Genomic DNA, 14,118 nt, shown 5'->3' with positions numbered 1-14,118 from the left:
TCTGGTCCGCAATTAAGCTGCCACGCGAGTCGGGAGCCAGTTGAGAAAACCATAGCTCATGATGAGCATTGAAAGCGCCAAGTATCATTCGGTTTTCACCCTCGAGGAGATGTGAGATTGAGGTTTGATAACCCGGGGCCAAGGCTGTTCACTGGCGGAATGTAGACATTAACAATTTCCAGCTCTGAATCTCCCGTCAGAACTGAGATGGCCATTACCTCGATTATGTCGTCAGATGGGTTAGGGTCGGGAAGATCTATGATCCTGTAGTTTACGTCACGATAAATGATGAACGCAAGACCACCACTATAGCCTCTTCCTCCATCCCGTCTGACAATCACATAACCATTATGACTCGCTAACCTGCAGTTAGTTGTTAGTTTGGTCTCCTGTATTGCTGCGATTGGTATGTTATTGAGGTGCATGAAATTGGTTAATTTCGCAATCATCTTCCGGATCCCATTGCAATTAAGCTGCAGGATCTGGAAAGACTGCGGGGCTGTGTGTGAGGATGTTTGGATTGTAGGGAATGTGCGTTGTTAAGGCTGATATTCGGGGCTATTGAAGAAGTGCACGCTTGTGCGGATGAGTTGATGGTTGTATTATTGTTGGAATTTACTGAAGTGTTATTGGTAGGTGATTGGTTATTGCTGGTTAGTTGTATATGAGTTGGAGACTGTACAGGTATTGTGCTGGATGTTGATTGAGTGATGGTCACATGCGACGGATTTGTGGCAGTTTGGATGGAAGGCTGTTGCGTTGTTCTCAAATTTGACTGTGGTGACGAAGGTGTTGCATTGCCAGTGCAACAGGTTGCCACGAATTCATTGTTCCACTGCCTGTGAGAACGTAAATTGGTACATCTGCGCAAATGACAACAATTTCTGCAGCTATTACATTTGACAGAAGCAATGTTCCTGTATATTACTTCGTGGCAGACAGAGCACACCCAGTAATCTGGGGCCCCGTGGACACTAGCTGGTGTGTGTCTTATGGAGGTGTTGGCAGGAATATTGTTTCTGCTGCGCCGCTGTCGCGAACAGCAATTTGCCACGAACGAATCAGTGTAATCTTTATGACTGATAAGTCGTGTGCATCGTCGCATGTGACACCACTGATGGCAACCATTGCAACGTACTTGCGTGATGTTATGGTTAATACGGGTATGACATACTGAACAGATTGTGACCTCATATGGTGGATTGGGGCCAGGATTCTGTTCAATGCCAACAATAAGCAGGAGGATATAGAGCAAAACTGCTGGCGTGAATTGCTCATCTGGGGGGAAAAAGCGGGCGGTTGATACAGCTGTTGCTGAGGTGACGAACCCTGGCCGATAGCTCGGGTCGTTTCGGAACAGAGATCCGATCGTCGTGGGAACGATTTGTCTAGTGTAAACGCCTAGTTACTGGAGCAAAGCAAGCAACAAGCTTAAAGGCCTGCGTACATAAGCTGCCTTGCCTGCTTACCTTGCTTACTTCTGATAGAAGAATAAAAGAGGAAATGGCAACCTAGTTCGAATTTGGCTCGGCCTTCTTTATTCTTTTATTTTTGTTATGTCATAAATGAAGCCAGGCAAAAAAAAAAGCCAGCCGACGAGGCTTATTATGTGTCGAGGCAGCTTATGTACTCAGGCATTTATTGAGCTTCTACCTTTAGGTCTTTAAAGCCCTAAACGCATCCAGCGTTTGAGTAAAGTTTTGTGTCATTTCTGGTAGAAGAATAAAAGACAAAGTGCTGCCAAGTTTTAAGTTTCCTTTATTCTTCTACCAGAAATGACATACAACTTTGGATGTGTTTTTAGCTTAACAGCTATACCTAAATCTCAGCGCGACGTACAAAAATTATTCACCAACCTACCGCAACAACGCTCTCTGAAGGCCTGGGTACATAAGCTGCCTCGCCTGCTTACCTTGCTTGCTTCTGATAAAAGAATAAAAAAGAAAAGGGCAACCCAGTTCGAAATTTGCTCGGCCTTCTTTATTCTTTTATTTTTATTATGTCAGAATTGAAGCAGGAAAGCAAGGCAATTAAGGCCTGCGTACATAAGCTGCTCTGCCTGATTGCTTTGCTTTCCTGCTTCATTTTTGACATAATAAAAATAAAAGAATAAAGAAGGCCGAGGAAATTTCGAACTGGGTTGCCCTTCTCTTTTTTATTCTTTTATCAGAAGCAAGCAAGGCAACCAGGCGAGGCAGCTTATGTACGTAGGCCTCTAGGCGAGGCAGCTTATGTATGTACCCAGGCCTTAAGTCGCGATTCACATTATGCGAGTTTACTTGCGGCAATTTTTGTCGATCTCTTTTAAACTTGCCTCTTGCGTTTATACAAACAATTTTGTTTCGGCAAGTTTTGTTTTCTAAACATTAGAAATAACGTCAAAAACGAAAAATATAAAAGGAATTGCCTGAATATTGCCGGTACGAGCAATTTTTTTCCACTTCCATACACCTTACCTGTCTGTCCAACTGAGACTTTCCGCATGTAAACTCGCCTTCTGTAAATTGGGACTTAAGAAATTGGGACTTAAGGTAGAAACACAATGAAATACGCCGCTTTTTCAAGCTCAGTTTTATGTAAAAGACTAAAGGCCAAGTACTACCTAATTCAAATGAATTAGGCAGCATTTGAATTAGGTAGTACGTGGCCTTTAATCTTTTACATGAAACTGAGCGTGAAAAAAGCGGCGTATTTCATTCTGTTCACACCTTTAAGGTGAGAACACAATGAGAAATTCGTGCTTAGTCAAGCCTGTATTTGTGTAAAGGAATAAAGAAATCCAAAATCGAATTTGAATTAGGTAGTACCTGGCCTTTATTCATTTACATGAAATTGAGCGTGAAGCAAGCAACAAAAGTCATTGTGTTTCTACATTTAAGGCCTAGGTACATAAGCTGCCTCGCTTGCTTGCCTTGCATGCTTCTGATAAAAGAATAAAAGAGAAAAGGGCAACCCAGTTTGAAATTTGCTCGGCCTTCTTTATTCTTTTATTTTTATTATGTCAGAAATAAAGTAGGAAAGCAAGGCAATCAGTCGAGGCAGCTTATGTACCCAGGACTTAAAGGCCTGCGTACATAAGCTGCCTCGCTTACTTACCTTGCTTTCTTCTGATAAAAGAATAAAAAAGAAAAGGGCAACCCAGTTCGAAATTTGCTCGGCCTTCTTTATTCTTTTATTTTTATTATGTCAGAAATAAAGAAGGAAAGCAAGGCAATCAGGCGAGGCAGCTTATGTACCCAGGCCTTAAATGCCAGCTTGCTTCCGATAAAAGAATAAAGAAGACCTAGCCAATTTTCGAACTAGGTTGCTTTGCTGTAAGAAGTTGTTAACAGAACTCTGAATGGCCGCCCTTCTGTATGCCCTGCATTTAACACTTCTATACAAGTGCTGTCGTAAGACACGCCGCACAATGGTTCAGGAATCGATTTTCCTGGCTAAAAATCAAAATTTTGTTTTGTCAAAGATATTTAATTTCTATATGGGATTCGATAGTAAACATATTGAAACTAAGAAAACCAAAAAATTAGGCCCAAATATTGGAAGGTGTGGGCGTGGCGTGCCCCTAAAGACGAGCATTTTCCCCATTTTTGGGAAATACGTAATTTTTGCAAATTTCTGGAGAAAGACGAAGCTATTTCTCTGAAACTATAACAGTTATTGTGTTCATTGTTTTTTTATAAGGTAGGTAGGATTGTGGCCTTTAAAAATCGTTTTAGTAAATTACCGTAGCGTTTACACAACATGATCTATTTTATTTTTCCTCGGGTACTAAATTTTATGAAATTCCAAATTTAGTGGACTAGAACTTTTGTGGAACAACATGGAACAAAGTTCTGTTTTCACAGAAAGATGCCCAAAAGTCTGCACTCCCAGCCCATATGTACTTTTGTACCCGTCCCGTTCCGTCCGTTTAACACTTTTTTCAATTTATTGAAATTACATGGGTAAAAATTTGTGTTTTTCTATACTGTTTTCATATGAATTACAGTTTTTTGACACAAATTACAACTTTTTTGAGTACATAAGTTTTTATACGAGTTATATAAGTTTTATTAAAACCGAAGGAGATTGTTTTTTAATTTTTGAAAAAATTTAAATTTTTTCGGTAACATTTTTTGTTACAAATTTTTGAAAAAAAAATTTCGACATTTTTTCGATTTTTTTTAGTTTTTTTAGTAATTATTTTGTTTAATTGTTGGCGTTTGACCATCTTTAATACATAGCAAGATATAAAAACCACAAAAACACTCATATTTTGATGAAAAATAGTTAAAAAACTCAAAAGTTTAACTTTGACCTTGAATTTCTCTGCAACTACCAGACCGAACTTGACCGCTTATAATTCGTCTGAAAGCTGATTGTGTTATCTGTCTAACAAAAAAAGAATTTTGAATATATCTCTATCCGTTCAAAAGTTACAGAATTTTGACCAGGAAAAAACGATTCTGAACCACTGTGCGCCGTTCGGACTCGGCGATAAACTGTAGGTCCCATATCATTGAGCTAATATGAAACGGGGTGCACTCATTGATATGAAAGAAGTCTCCCTTGTTCCGTCTGGAATGTTTGTGGAACCATTATTATATATTATTACTTAGGTTTTCAGTATGTATTAGATATTCCAATTGTAATTACTTGCTAATATTATTTTAAAACATATTTATATATAGTTTATTTTTTCAATGCGTTGCTTTTTTATTTGTTTTTAGTTTGGCCTTACTGAAAAGTATTCACACTGATGCATACAAAGATACAGTGAGAATGCCGTACTCGGAAGAAGAACGTCAGGTTGCAAGGCAAACACGAGTGGTTTTAGCCCACTTGAGATCCGGACTCAATTTGGCCTCAATTCATATTGAACCCGAATTGATGACACGATACCCAATACATGCCATGCATGTCTACTGCCACACGCTGCATATGTTTAACTTCCCAGATAATATCTTTCCAACGTTTTGTTATTTTTAATACTTTATTTTAATATTATGGTTTGGTCTAGTTTAGTAACTAGAATAGTAGTATAGGTTAAGATATTTTGTGTAATATAGACTGCCTTCAAGGCTTGTATATAGAAAATGAAATAAATTTAATTTAAAATAATGATAAACATTAAAACAAACATAAAACTCATTTGTGGGGTTTTAAACTAAGAATCAAACATTACGACTGTTACGTTAATCAGCCGAAATTTTAGTAATATCATCGGGAATATTGCCATTAACACTTTCCAACAATTTAGTTAACCAACTCTCGTTGTTGAAACCCATTGACAGCATGGAAGGCACAGAATTATTAATGCGTTCATCTAAAAAAAGATTTTAAATATTATGGGTATTCAAAAGTTATGCTGCTCTTCAAACTTACCAGAATGATAAACAGATATTGTGGCGTTTTCTTTTCCACAATTGAAAACATTCAGATTATTTAAAGTTGTTGGTGTTGTTGCTGTGGCCTTAGGTTGAGGTTGCTTTCAAAATTAAATCATGATCAATAGTTTTTTTCTGGAATTTCAGTATTGGTAGTGACACTATCAATTCTGTTATTTGATGTGCAATCTCCAGTGACTGCTGTTGTATCCATTTCCATTTGTTCGCAATCAATTGGATTCATAGAATCGGATTCCTTGGTTACTGAAGTTTCATGTATAACTTTGTCTTCAATTATTCCTTCCTTTACAGAAATTTCATCGACATTTTGTCCCCCCGTATATGTAGTACATCCCAAGGTTATCTTGCAATTGGAGTCTTGAATAATATTTGCTGTTGGAATTTTAGTAGTACCTGCCGCGGTTTCTACTTTCCCAATGTCCTTAATTAAATTATTCATCATGTCATATAAATGAGTTAAGAAACTTTGATGAACATGGCTACATTCTTTGTAACGATCACTTTCCTTGGCCTTTTCGCCATCTACATTAGGTTTGAGTATCATCAGGTCATCGTGTTTAGGATACTGAATACACTTGTAACGATACCCAACAATAGGTTCCATAACACACGAGTCGCATTTTACATTTGTAGGGATGTTATTGGCATCATGAGAAACATTAGTTTTTGGTAGTTGACCTTCAAAAGTAGTAGGATAAGCTGCTCTGGACGTAGTATTATTAGTTGTTGTGGAGTGATTGTCTTTTTCAATTGTTGGTGGACTCGCAGGGACAATGTATATATGAGGTATGGATGTCGCTTTCCTACATGCTTCATAATCGCTAGTTTGGACAATATCAACTTCTTCACCGTGGCTATCTAAAGAAGAAAAATATGGTGTTGGAAATAAATGTTTTTTAGAAAGAATAAATCGAGCTATACGCGAAATATTTTTGATAAAATTTTCTCATTGACGATATTTCCGATATGTATTGTATCTTTTTTAATTTTACATATGTATGTATTTTGGAACGAGTTTTGACAATTTTTTATGGAATACTCTCTTTGTTTCCTCTACAAACAAAATAATTTTATTAACGTATTATAATATCGGGACTATTCTTAAAGAGCACTTTAGAGAAACCCAGACAAGTTCCAAATATTTGTTTATATGATATCAAAGTTTGAAATCTTAGCTAACTCCCATATGTGTTCTTTTACTATCTGATGGATTTCAAAACGCAAAATAAACCAATTTGGATGCATTAAAAATATAATTTTTACATTGAAAGTTAATTTGAGAAGCTCCTCCTTGAAATTCAATTATCACTTTTAACTTTAAGTTGACCGGAACGCTATAAATCTGTTCGGTAAATCCAAACATTAACAAAAGAAGACTTATAACAATGGGGGATATTCTTCTCACACGAATAAATGTGGAATTCTTAACTATAAATGAAACTCATCTAAGAAAAATTAAATTTGTATGTTATCCGTAGGATGTGCTATGGATGCCTAAAAGATTACGAGTATAGACGAACAAGCAAAAATAAGTTACAAAAACAGGGTCTTCTTTTGTTATAGTTTGGATTTTTCGAACAGATTTTCAGCGTCCTGGGTAAACTTAAAGTTAAAAGGGATCATTAAATTTCAAGAAGTACCTACTTATCATTAACTCTTATTGTGAAAAATTTTAATGCCTCCTAATTGGTTTATTTTGCATTTTCAAATCCATCCAATAGTAAAAGAAAACATCAAATAATGATACTAAGTCAGCTTTTCTTTAAGGTTACCAAGAAGACGTCTGTCGTTTCGCAAAAAGCTCGTCTAATTTATATGGAATTTTTATTTAAAATAATATTTTCAAGAATATTTGAAAAATGTTTTTATTCACTTGCTATTGTGAACTTACCAATCCAATAATAACGTAGTTTATGACTGTTCAGCTGCTTGAGATCTTGGAATAGGTAACCCTCCATGTTGTATTTGTCAAAATATTTAGTGTCAAAATATCTACTGAATTTTGTTCCATTCAACAAGTTGTAGGTAATCTTAATAAATTTTGGCTGTTCGGAGTCACAATTAGTATTTTCTTTAATGCTGGGTTGGCAGCCGCTGGTCGAAACACTTTGGTTTTGGGTCAATCCGGTACGAAAAAACCCGCTGCCGTGCTGCGATTGTCGTTGAAGAGGTTTGTTTGGTATCGGTTGAGCAGGAAGATCCATTTGACTGATTGAAGACTTCTTTAGACCAACATATACTTGGGAAAGTTCAGAGCATGCCATTTCAAGAAGGGCTTGGTAATCATATGGATCGACAATATCGATTTTATCACCATGAGTATCTAAAAAAGAATGAAATGCAGTTAGGATAAGGCATATTTGGACTTAATAGTCCGTTTATATTATACTTATTTACAGCGTTAACTATTTTGAGGATTTATTTGACAAATACGCAATTTTTTTAATTTTTGCAGCTGATTACGCGAAAGCATATTTCTTTTTCTCCTATGGACATGCAAAAACTTCGTGCACATCCACAAAATTGTCTTGGCTTAAATGTCGTTTAGGGGCATCTCTCGGATCGGGCTGAAATTTTTACACTAGATAGCCCTTGGCATCCTGAATACAACGATATATAATTTTCCGGGGGGAAGTCCATACTTCCCGAGATATGGGTCTTGACATTTTATAATTCTATTGTGGCAATATGGGCATCGTTTTAAATCTTATGGAGAGTACTTTTATGCAGGCGACCTATTTCTACATCTGTTTATAGGAGAATGTATTAAATTCCTGTTCAAAGCCGGCTACTTAGGAAACTTTAAATTTACAAGAAAGTTTTGTTTGCGTAGCCCACTTTTGTCCCTGTCCATAGGAGAAAGTCCTAAATCCCCGGCCGAAGGCCGGCTACTTAAGAACACTTTCAATTTAAAAGAGAGTTTTGATCGTGTAGCCCAATAATACCTTAATAAATTATTATTAGAAAATCTAATTACCATTATTAATTATTGGCGGCATTGGAAAGTACTTTTCGTGAGCTTTAAAACGAGTCCCATATTGCATAGGTTTTAAAAATAATGGTGATAAAAGTAAAAAATCCAAGACCCATATCTCGGGAAGTACGGACTTCCCCAAGGTAAGCTATATATCGTTGTGTTCAGTGTGCCAAGGGCTATCTACTGCCCGATCCGAGAGGTGCCCATAAACAACCTAAAGGTGTTACAAGTACAAAATCTCCGAAATGTCAAGACCCATATCTCAGGAAATATCGACTTCCACCCAGAAAATTATATATCGTTGTGTTCAGTGTGCCAAGGGCTATCTATGGTAAAAATTTCAGCCTGATCCAAGAGGTGCCCATAAACGACACTTGTTCCATTGTCTTTTTATTGTTTTTTTAAGTAGCCGGACTTATTATAAAATATAGCATTACCGCATTTTCATTGCATCATCAGCGAAGCAATTCAAAGTGATTCTTTGATCTGATTATGCAGGAAATGATACTTTCTTTGGAACAAGTCTTGTTTAGGGGCACCTCACCGATCGGGCTGAAATTTTTACCATAGGTAGTCCTTGGGACCCTAATCACGACTATATATATATATCTTTTCCGGGGGAAGTCCATCCTTCCCGAGATATGGGTCTTGACATTTCGGGAAAGTCCTACTTTAACACCATTACTTTATTTATGGGCACCTCTCGGATCGGGCTGAAATTTTTACCTTACGTAGTCCTTGGGACCCTGATAACAACTATATATATATTTCACGGGGGAAGTCCATACTTCCCGAGATATGGGACTTGACATTTCGGGAAAGTCCTACTTCAGCACCATTACTTTATTTATGGGCACCTCTCGGATCGGGCTGAAATTTTCAACATAGGTAGACCTTGGGACCCTGATCACAACTATATATATACATATTTCCCTGGGGAAGTCCATTCTTCCCGAAATATGGGTCTTGAAATTTTACTATGTTTACTTGGGCAATATGGGTATCATGGAAATATGTATATATATAGTTGTGATCAGGGTCCCAAGGACTACCTATGGTGAAAATTTCAGCCCGATCCGAGAGGTGCCCCTAAACGAGACTTAAGCCCTTTCTTTATTTATTTTGTTTAATATTGAACGTCAGAACGTCATACTTACCAACCCAATAATAACGTAGTTCGCCTTTATTCTTCAGCTCATTGGGCAGTTTGAAAAGAACATCACGTTTAAATGATGCGAAATCAAAATCCAAACCCAAATACGAATCCATTTTAGAATAACTTGAAATATATCCATAAACGGTTGTTCCATTCGACAAGTCAAAGTTAATCTTAAAGCCTTTGAAAGTCATATTTCGTATAGGTATTTTTCTTTGTGAACAAAAAATATTTTTAATTTCCTATGAAAATGAATTTTACCGTTTCTACGCGGTACGCGAATCGCTCTTTATCAGAGTCGGCTGAAAATAGGCGACGTGCCGCTCTTTTTTTACGAGTCGAGCCACTGTCGATTTTGTCGGCTCAAATCGCCGCCGTCAAATCCCGAAAACATGCGAGCCTAGAGCTAGAGCTGGCAAACCATCGATATTTCCAACATTAGATATTTTCGATATTATATTTTAAAATATCGATTGCTATCGATATTACCGTTAAGAAATGTAAATGCTTTTCTTGAAAGAAATGTAAAGGAGAATAAACAATTGCTTTTATTTTATAAAAATATTAAAAAATGAATTTTACTTTTCCGAAAAATGTGTACGTGTAACTAGGGACTTACTTTCTCACACACACAAACCCGAAAAGCAGCGAAATTTCTATGTATTTCAATGAATTTTAGATTGTGTTGAAACATGTCCGTTCAGTTTGCCGATCACACAATGAATGTCTGCATGACGCGATTATTTATTCTTATCAACCCTTATTATCTACTGTACAATTATCGATTACTTAAATACATGGTTGTATTCAACCTAATAACCACTATCGATATGTGTTTTACTTAAACTAGGTGTGTTCATTACTTTATTCGACTACAATTGGGGATTTTTGTTCCGATAATATCGATAGGCAAAACTATCTATCGATATTTAACTTTTAAAAAATAATCGATTTTATCGATATTCCCAACGATCAGTTTTGACTGTCAGTTTTGCTCGATAAGTGTTAAATGCTTGGTTTACATTCGGCGTTATTTCGTGATTTCGCGCGGAATCAAGCAAAATTTATCATGATTTCGCATACAAAAATGAAATCATTTCAGCGAAATCAACATCGAAATCACAGTCACATGATATACAACCCTGTTTTTGCCTAAAAAAGTATCAAAAGTTGCACGTATTACAATAAACAAGGTAGATGGTCAATTGATGCAACAAAAAATTTTAGTATCAAAATTTGTAAACAATGTGAAAGAAATATTAAATTAAATTTGTACAAGTCCAGTAACTTCTTGTAAACGACTTAGGCATTTTGCATTGTACTGTAGAGTAAACGAACAACATCCAGTAACAATTTGTACAAATTTTGAGTAAACAAACAGACATATTACTTTGTTACAATGCTATTTTTCATTGTGTTCCCCTTGTTTAATGGTAATGTTAGAAAAAATAGCGAATTGTCAAAAATTGCTTCCCCATACAAATTTCGTAAAAAATACCGGAAAGGAAACAAGTAAAAAAGTATCAGTCGGCTTTGCCGACAGAGATATACCCTCAGCCTGTGCAAATTGAATCACTTTTTTCACATCAAACTTATGTAATTAGGGGGTTTCAAAATTTGGGTCGTATAAACCGACAAAATGTTGATTACTTAAAGGAATGGACCGACATAAACCATGGAGGTGCCATAGGGGGTTTTTACACCCTTCGGGCTGTTTTCTCAAGAAGTATGGACCTGCCCCTGAAACAACTTTTACCATCGTAATTGAGGCAGCGAATGTAAGTTGCTTCAACAGAAATCAAAGTGATTCAATAGCAGGTCTTAAAGTGAACTTATCCAAAATTTTGTGTGGGAGGTACCGGACGGAGTGGACAAATATAGTCCATATTCGAACCTGATCTATATCTGGTAGATATTATGAGAATGTGTAAAGTATGGACCAAATCAGTCACTCCCATCAATAGTTATCGTGCGCACAATTTTTCCGAACATTTTTGAACTTTTGTGGGGTATGTACCTGAAGGAGTGGACCGATATGGCTTATCTACGAACTTAAACTAAGTTTGGAAACAATATTACGAAGGCCAAATTTTGGCCGGAATCGGCATTTCCGTTCGAGAATTATCTTGCGCTTCCACCCATAAACATGGCGTCATAGGGTTTGTTTTTTAACTTTCAGGCTATTTTTTCAGGAAGTTTGGACTTGCCCCTGAGGAAACTTGTACCTTCGTATAGGGGACAGTGAATACAAGATGTTACAACAAAAACCAAGGCGATTCGAGAGCAGGTCCTAAACTGAACTTTTCCGAAATTTTGTGTGGGAGGTACTCGAAGGACTTTACCGATTGAGTCCATATTGGAACCTCATCTAAGTCTGGTAGAAATTTCATAATGTGCAAAGTATGGACCAAATCGGTTAATTTCTTCAAGAGTTATCGTACGCACAAATTTTCCGAACATTTTCGAACTTTTGTGGGGGAGGTACCGGAAGGAGTGGACCGATATAATACATCTTTGAACTTAAACTAAGTTTGGACAAAATATTACGAAAGCCAAATTTTGGACCGAATCGGCAGATCCGTTCGAGAGTTATCTTGCGCTCCAACCACTACACACGGTGTCAGAGGGTTTTTTTGTAACTTCCATACTATTTTCTCAGGAAGTATGGACTCGCCCCTATTGAAACTTACAGCGTCGTATAGAGGACAGCGAATACAACTTGCGTAAATAAAAATCAAAGCGATTCGAGACCAGGTCCTAAACTGAACTTTTCCGAAATTTTGTGTGGGAGGTACCCAAAGGAGTGAACCGATTGAGTCCATATTGAAACCTCATCTAAGTTTGGTAGAAATTACACGATGTGCAAAGTATGGACCAAATCGGTTATTCCCTACAAGAGTTATCGTGCGCACAAGTTTTGCGACAATTTTTGAAAATTTGTGGGGGAGGTAACTGAAGGAGTGGACCTATATGGCCCATCTTCGAACTTAAATCGAATCTGGACAAAATATTTCGATACCCAAAATTTGAACCGAATCGATTGATCCGTTCGAGAGTTATCGTGCGCACCAGCCAGCCAGACAGACGGACAGACAGACGGACGGACATTGCTAGATCGACTCAAAATTGTCTGAAACGGATATCGTACAAACATACTTGGGGTCTAAAACCATTATTTCGATGAGGCACATTTTTGGTCGTATCAAAGTGTAAATACCCTCTTTAGCCTAAATCAACGTATCAGCTATCATATTTAGATGCCAACGAACATGCTGCTAGTGTCTACTAGGCCAAAATTGTATGACAGAAAACAGGAGAAGAGGGTGTTATTCGGCGCTATTTTTGTTTAAAGATAAGTGCAAGACTTGCTTGATTTGAGAGTACGGGAACGCATTTTTAGAACTAAACGGGAAAACTACTGCAAGTAGTTTATTTTTGCAGGTTCTGAACCCAACTTTTATCTATCAAATTTTATTATTATGATGTCTCAACGATAAAATAATTTTTTATTTTTTCATTTGTTAGTACTATACACAATTAATACGATATATACAGGTATGTGATGGAAATCGATTTCGAGCTCAAAACGAGTCAAAAACGACTGTAGGTGTGATGCATGTACATTTTCCGACATCGAATTGTATTCGATATCGGTTTCATATTCCATGTTGTTCTATGGAAAAATTGATCAAAAAGACGTGTGATGCAATTCGATAATCGTTTATTTTTCTCGGTTTGAAAACGGTCATATTTTTGTGGTCGATTTATAAACGATGTAATGAATTATGATATTTTTTTAGGAAAAAAAGCTTGAAATTTAAACACGGATATAGAATAGATAAATTTACATTTATTTGCCTTATATTTAGTATATTTTGTTAAGAAAATATTTGATATTTCGATAAAAAAACACGGATCAAAAAATCTACTTTGAACATGTTTCTTTCCTCTAGATTAGTGAAGACATCCGCAAACAACATATTAGTTTGCACTGTTTGTAAAGTTCTCCTCATGTAATTGGACAAGAATTTCCACACTAAACTTCCATATAGGCCAATTTAAACAAGAACACTAATTTATTTTATTTGTTATTACATTTTTTCGGCTTTTGCCATCGCCAAGACTAAAAAAGTGTTTTTTCCATGGCCCAATAATAGGTCCTCCATCAAGCGAATTCAAAGAAAAACGAAGATTTTAAATGTCAAAATTCATAAACCGAGGCGAAAAAATTTTTGAGGCGAATTTCTTTTCTGTCAATTCAGGTAGATACATACAAAACATTTTCCGAGATAAAGTTGTTACCGTAGTTATTTTTGTTTGACGAAACAGAAAATACCAGCTGATCGAACTTGAACTGCTAAAATAAGTTATTGTAAATTAAATTCTCATACAAAAACAAAACAATTGTTGACATTTTACGTGTACAACATTAAGTTTATTTGTTTTCCTTTTTCGAGATACATCTACCTGTTTCTATACAGTTCGACATTTCAATACCTCACAGCGAATTCAAATGTCAAATATGAATTTTGACAGCTCAAATCGAAATCATCTGATTTTGCCGGAGGACCTATAATTGGGCCATGGTTTTTTCTTTC

The 14,118-nt window shown here is 36.5% G+C and overlaps 2 protein-coding genes across 2 annotated transcripts in view; one reads left to right on the top strand and one right to left on the bottom strand.

Annotated features, from left to right (window-relative positions):
• The window catches only part of LOC141393866 (uncharacterized), an 84,642-nt gene that overhangs the window by 32,617 nt on the left and 37,907 nt on the right, over positions 1-14,118 (top strand). The window lies entirely within an intron of this gene.
• On the bottom strand, positions 4,954-10,245 carry LOC141392689 (uncharacterized). The gene is made up of 5 exons (XM_073965568.1): positions 10,140-10,245; positions 9,522-10,032; positions 7,279-7,710; positions 5,365-6,245; positions 4,954-5,305 (listed from the first exon to the last, which is right to left on the bottom strand). Exons 2-4 carry the CDS (start codon positions 9,712-9,714, stop codon positions 5,488-5,490), a joined length of 1,383 nt encoding a protein of 460 aa, XP_073821669.1. The 5' UTR covers positions 9,715-10,032; positions 10,140-10,245; the 3' UTR covers positions 4,954-5,305; positions 5,365-5,487.

This window comes from Musca autumnalis, unplaced genomic scaffold (genome assembly GCF_047663935.1).
Source record: "Musca autumnalis isolate F117 unplaced genomic scaffold, ASM4766393v1 scaffold_2, whole genome shotgun sequence".
NCBI lineage: Eukaryota > Metazoa > Arthropoda > Insecta > Diptera > Muscidae > Musca > Musca autumnalis.
Note: the sequence above shows the minus strand (reverse complement) of the source record. Positions and strands in the feature narration are given on the sequence as shown.

What these genes read in the sequence shown, in the direction of transcription:
- LOC141392689 (XM_073965568.1), bottom strand. Translation starts at nt 9,714, where the DNA reads ATGACTTTCAAAGGCTTTAAGATTAACTTTGACTTGTCGAATGGAACA. An exon ending in ACTACGTTATTATTGGGTTG is followed by an intron (nt 7,711 to 9,521) that starts GTAAGTATGACG and finishes ATTCTTTTTTAG; the next exon opens with ATACTCATGGTGATAAAATC. An exon ending in ACTACGTTATTATTGGATTG is followed by an intron (nt 6,246 to 7,278) that starts GTAAGTTCACAA and finishes TTTCTTCTTTAG; the next exon opens with ATAGCCACGGTGAAGAAGTT.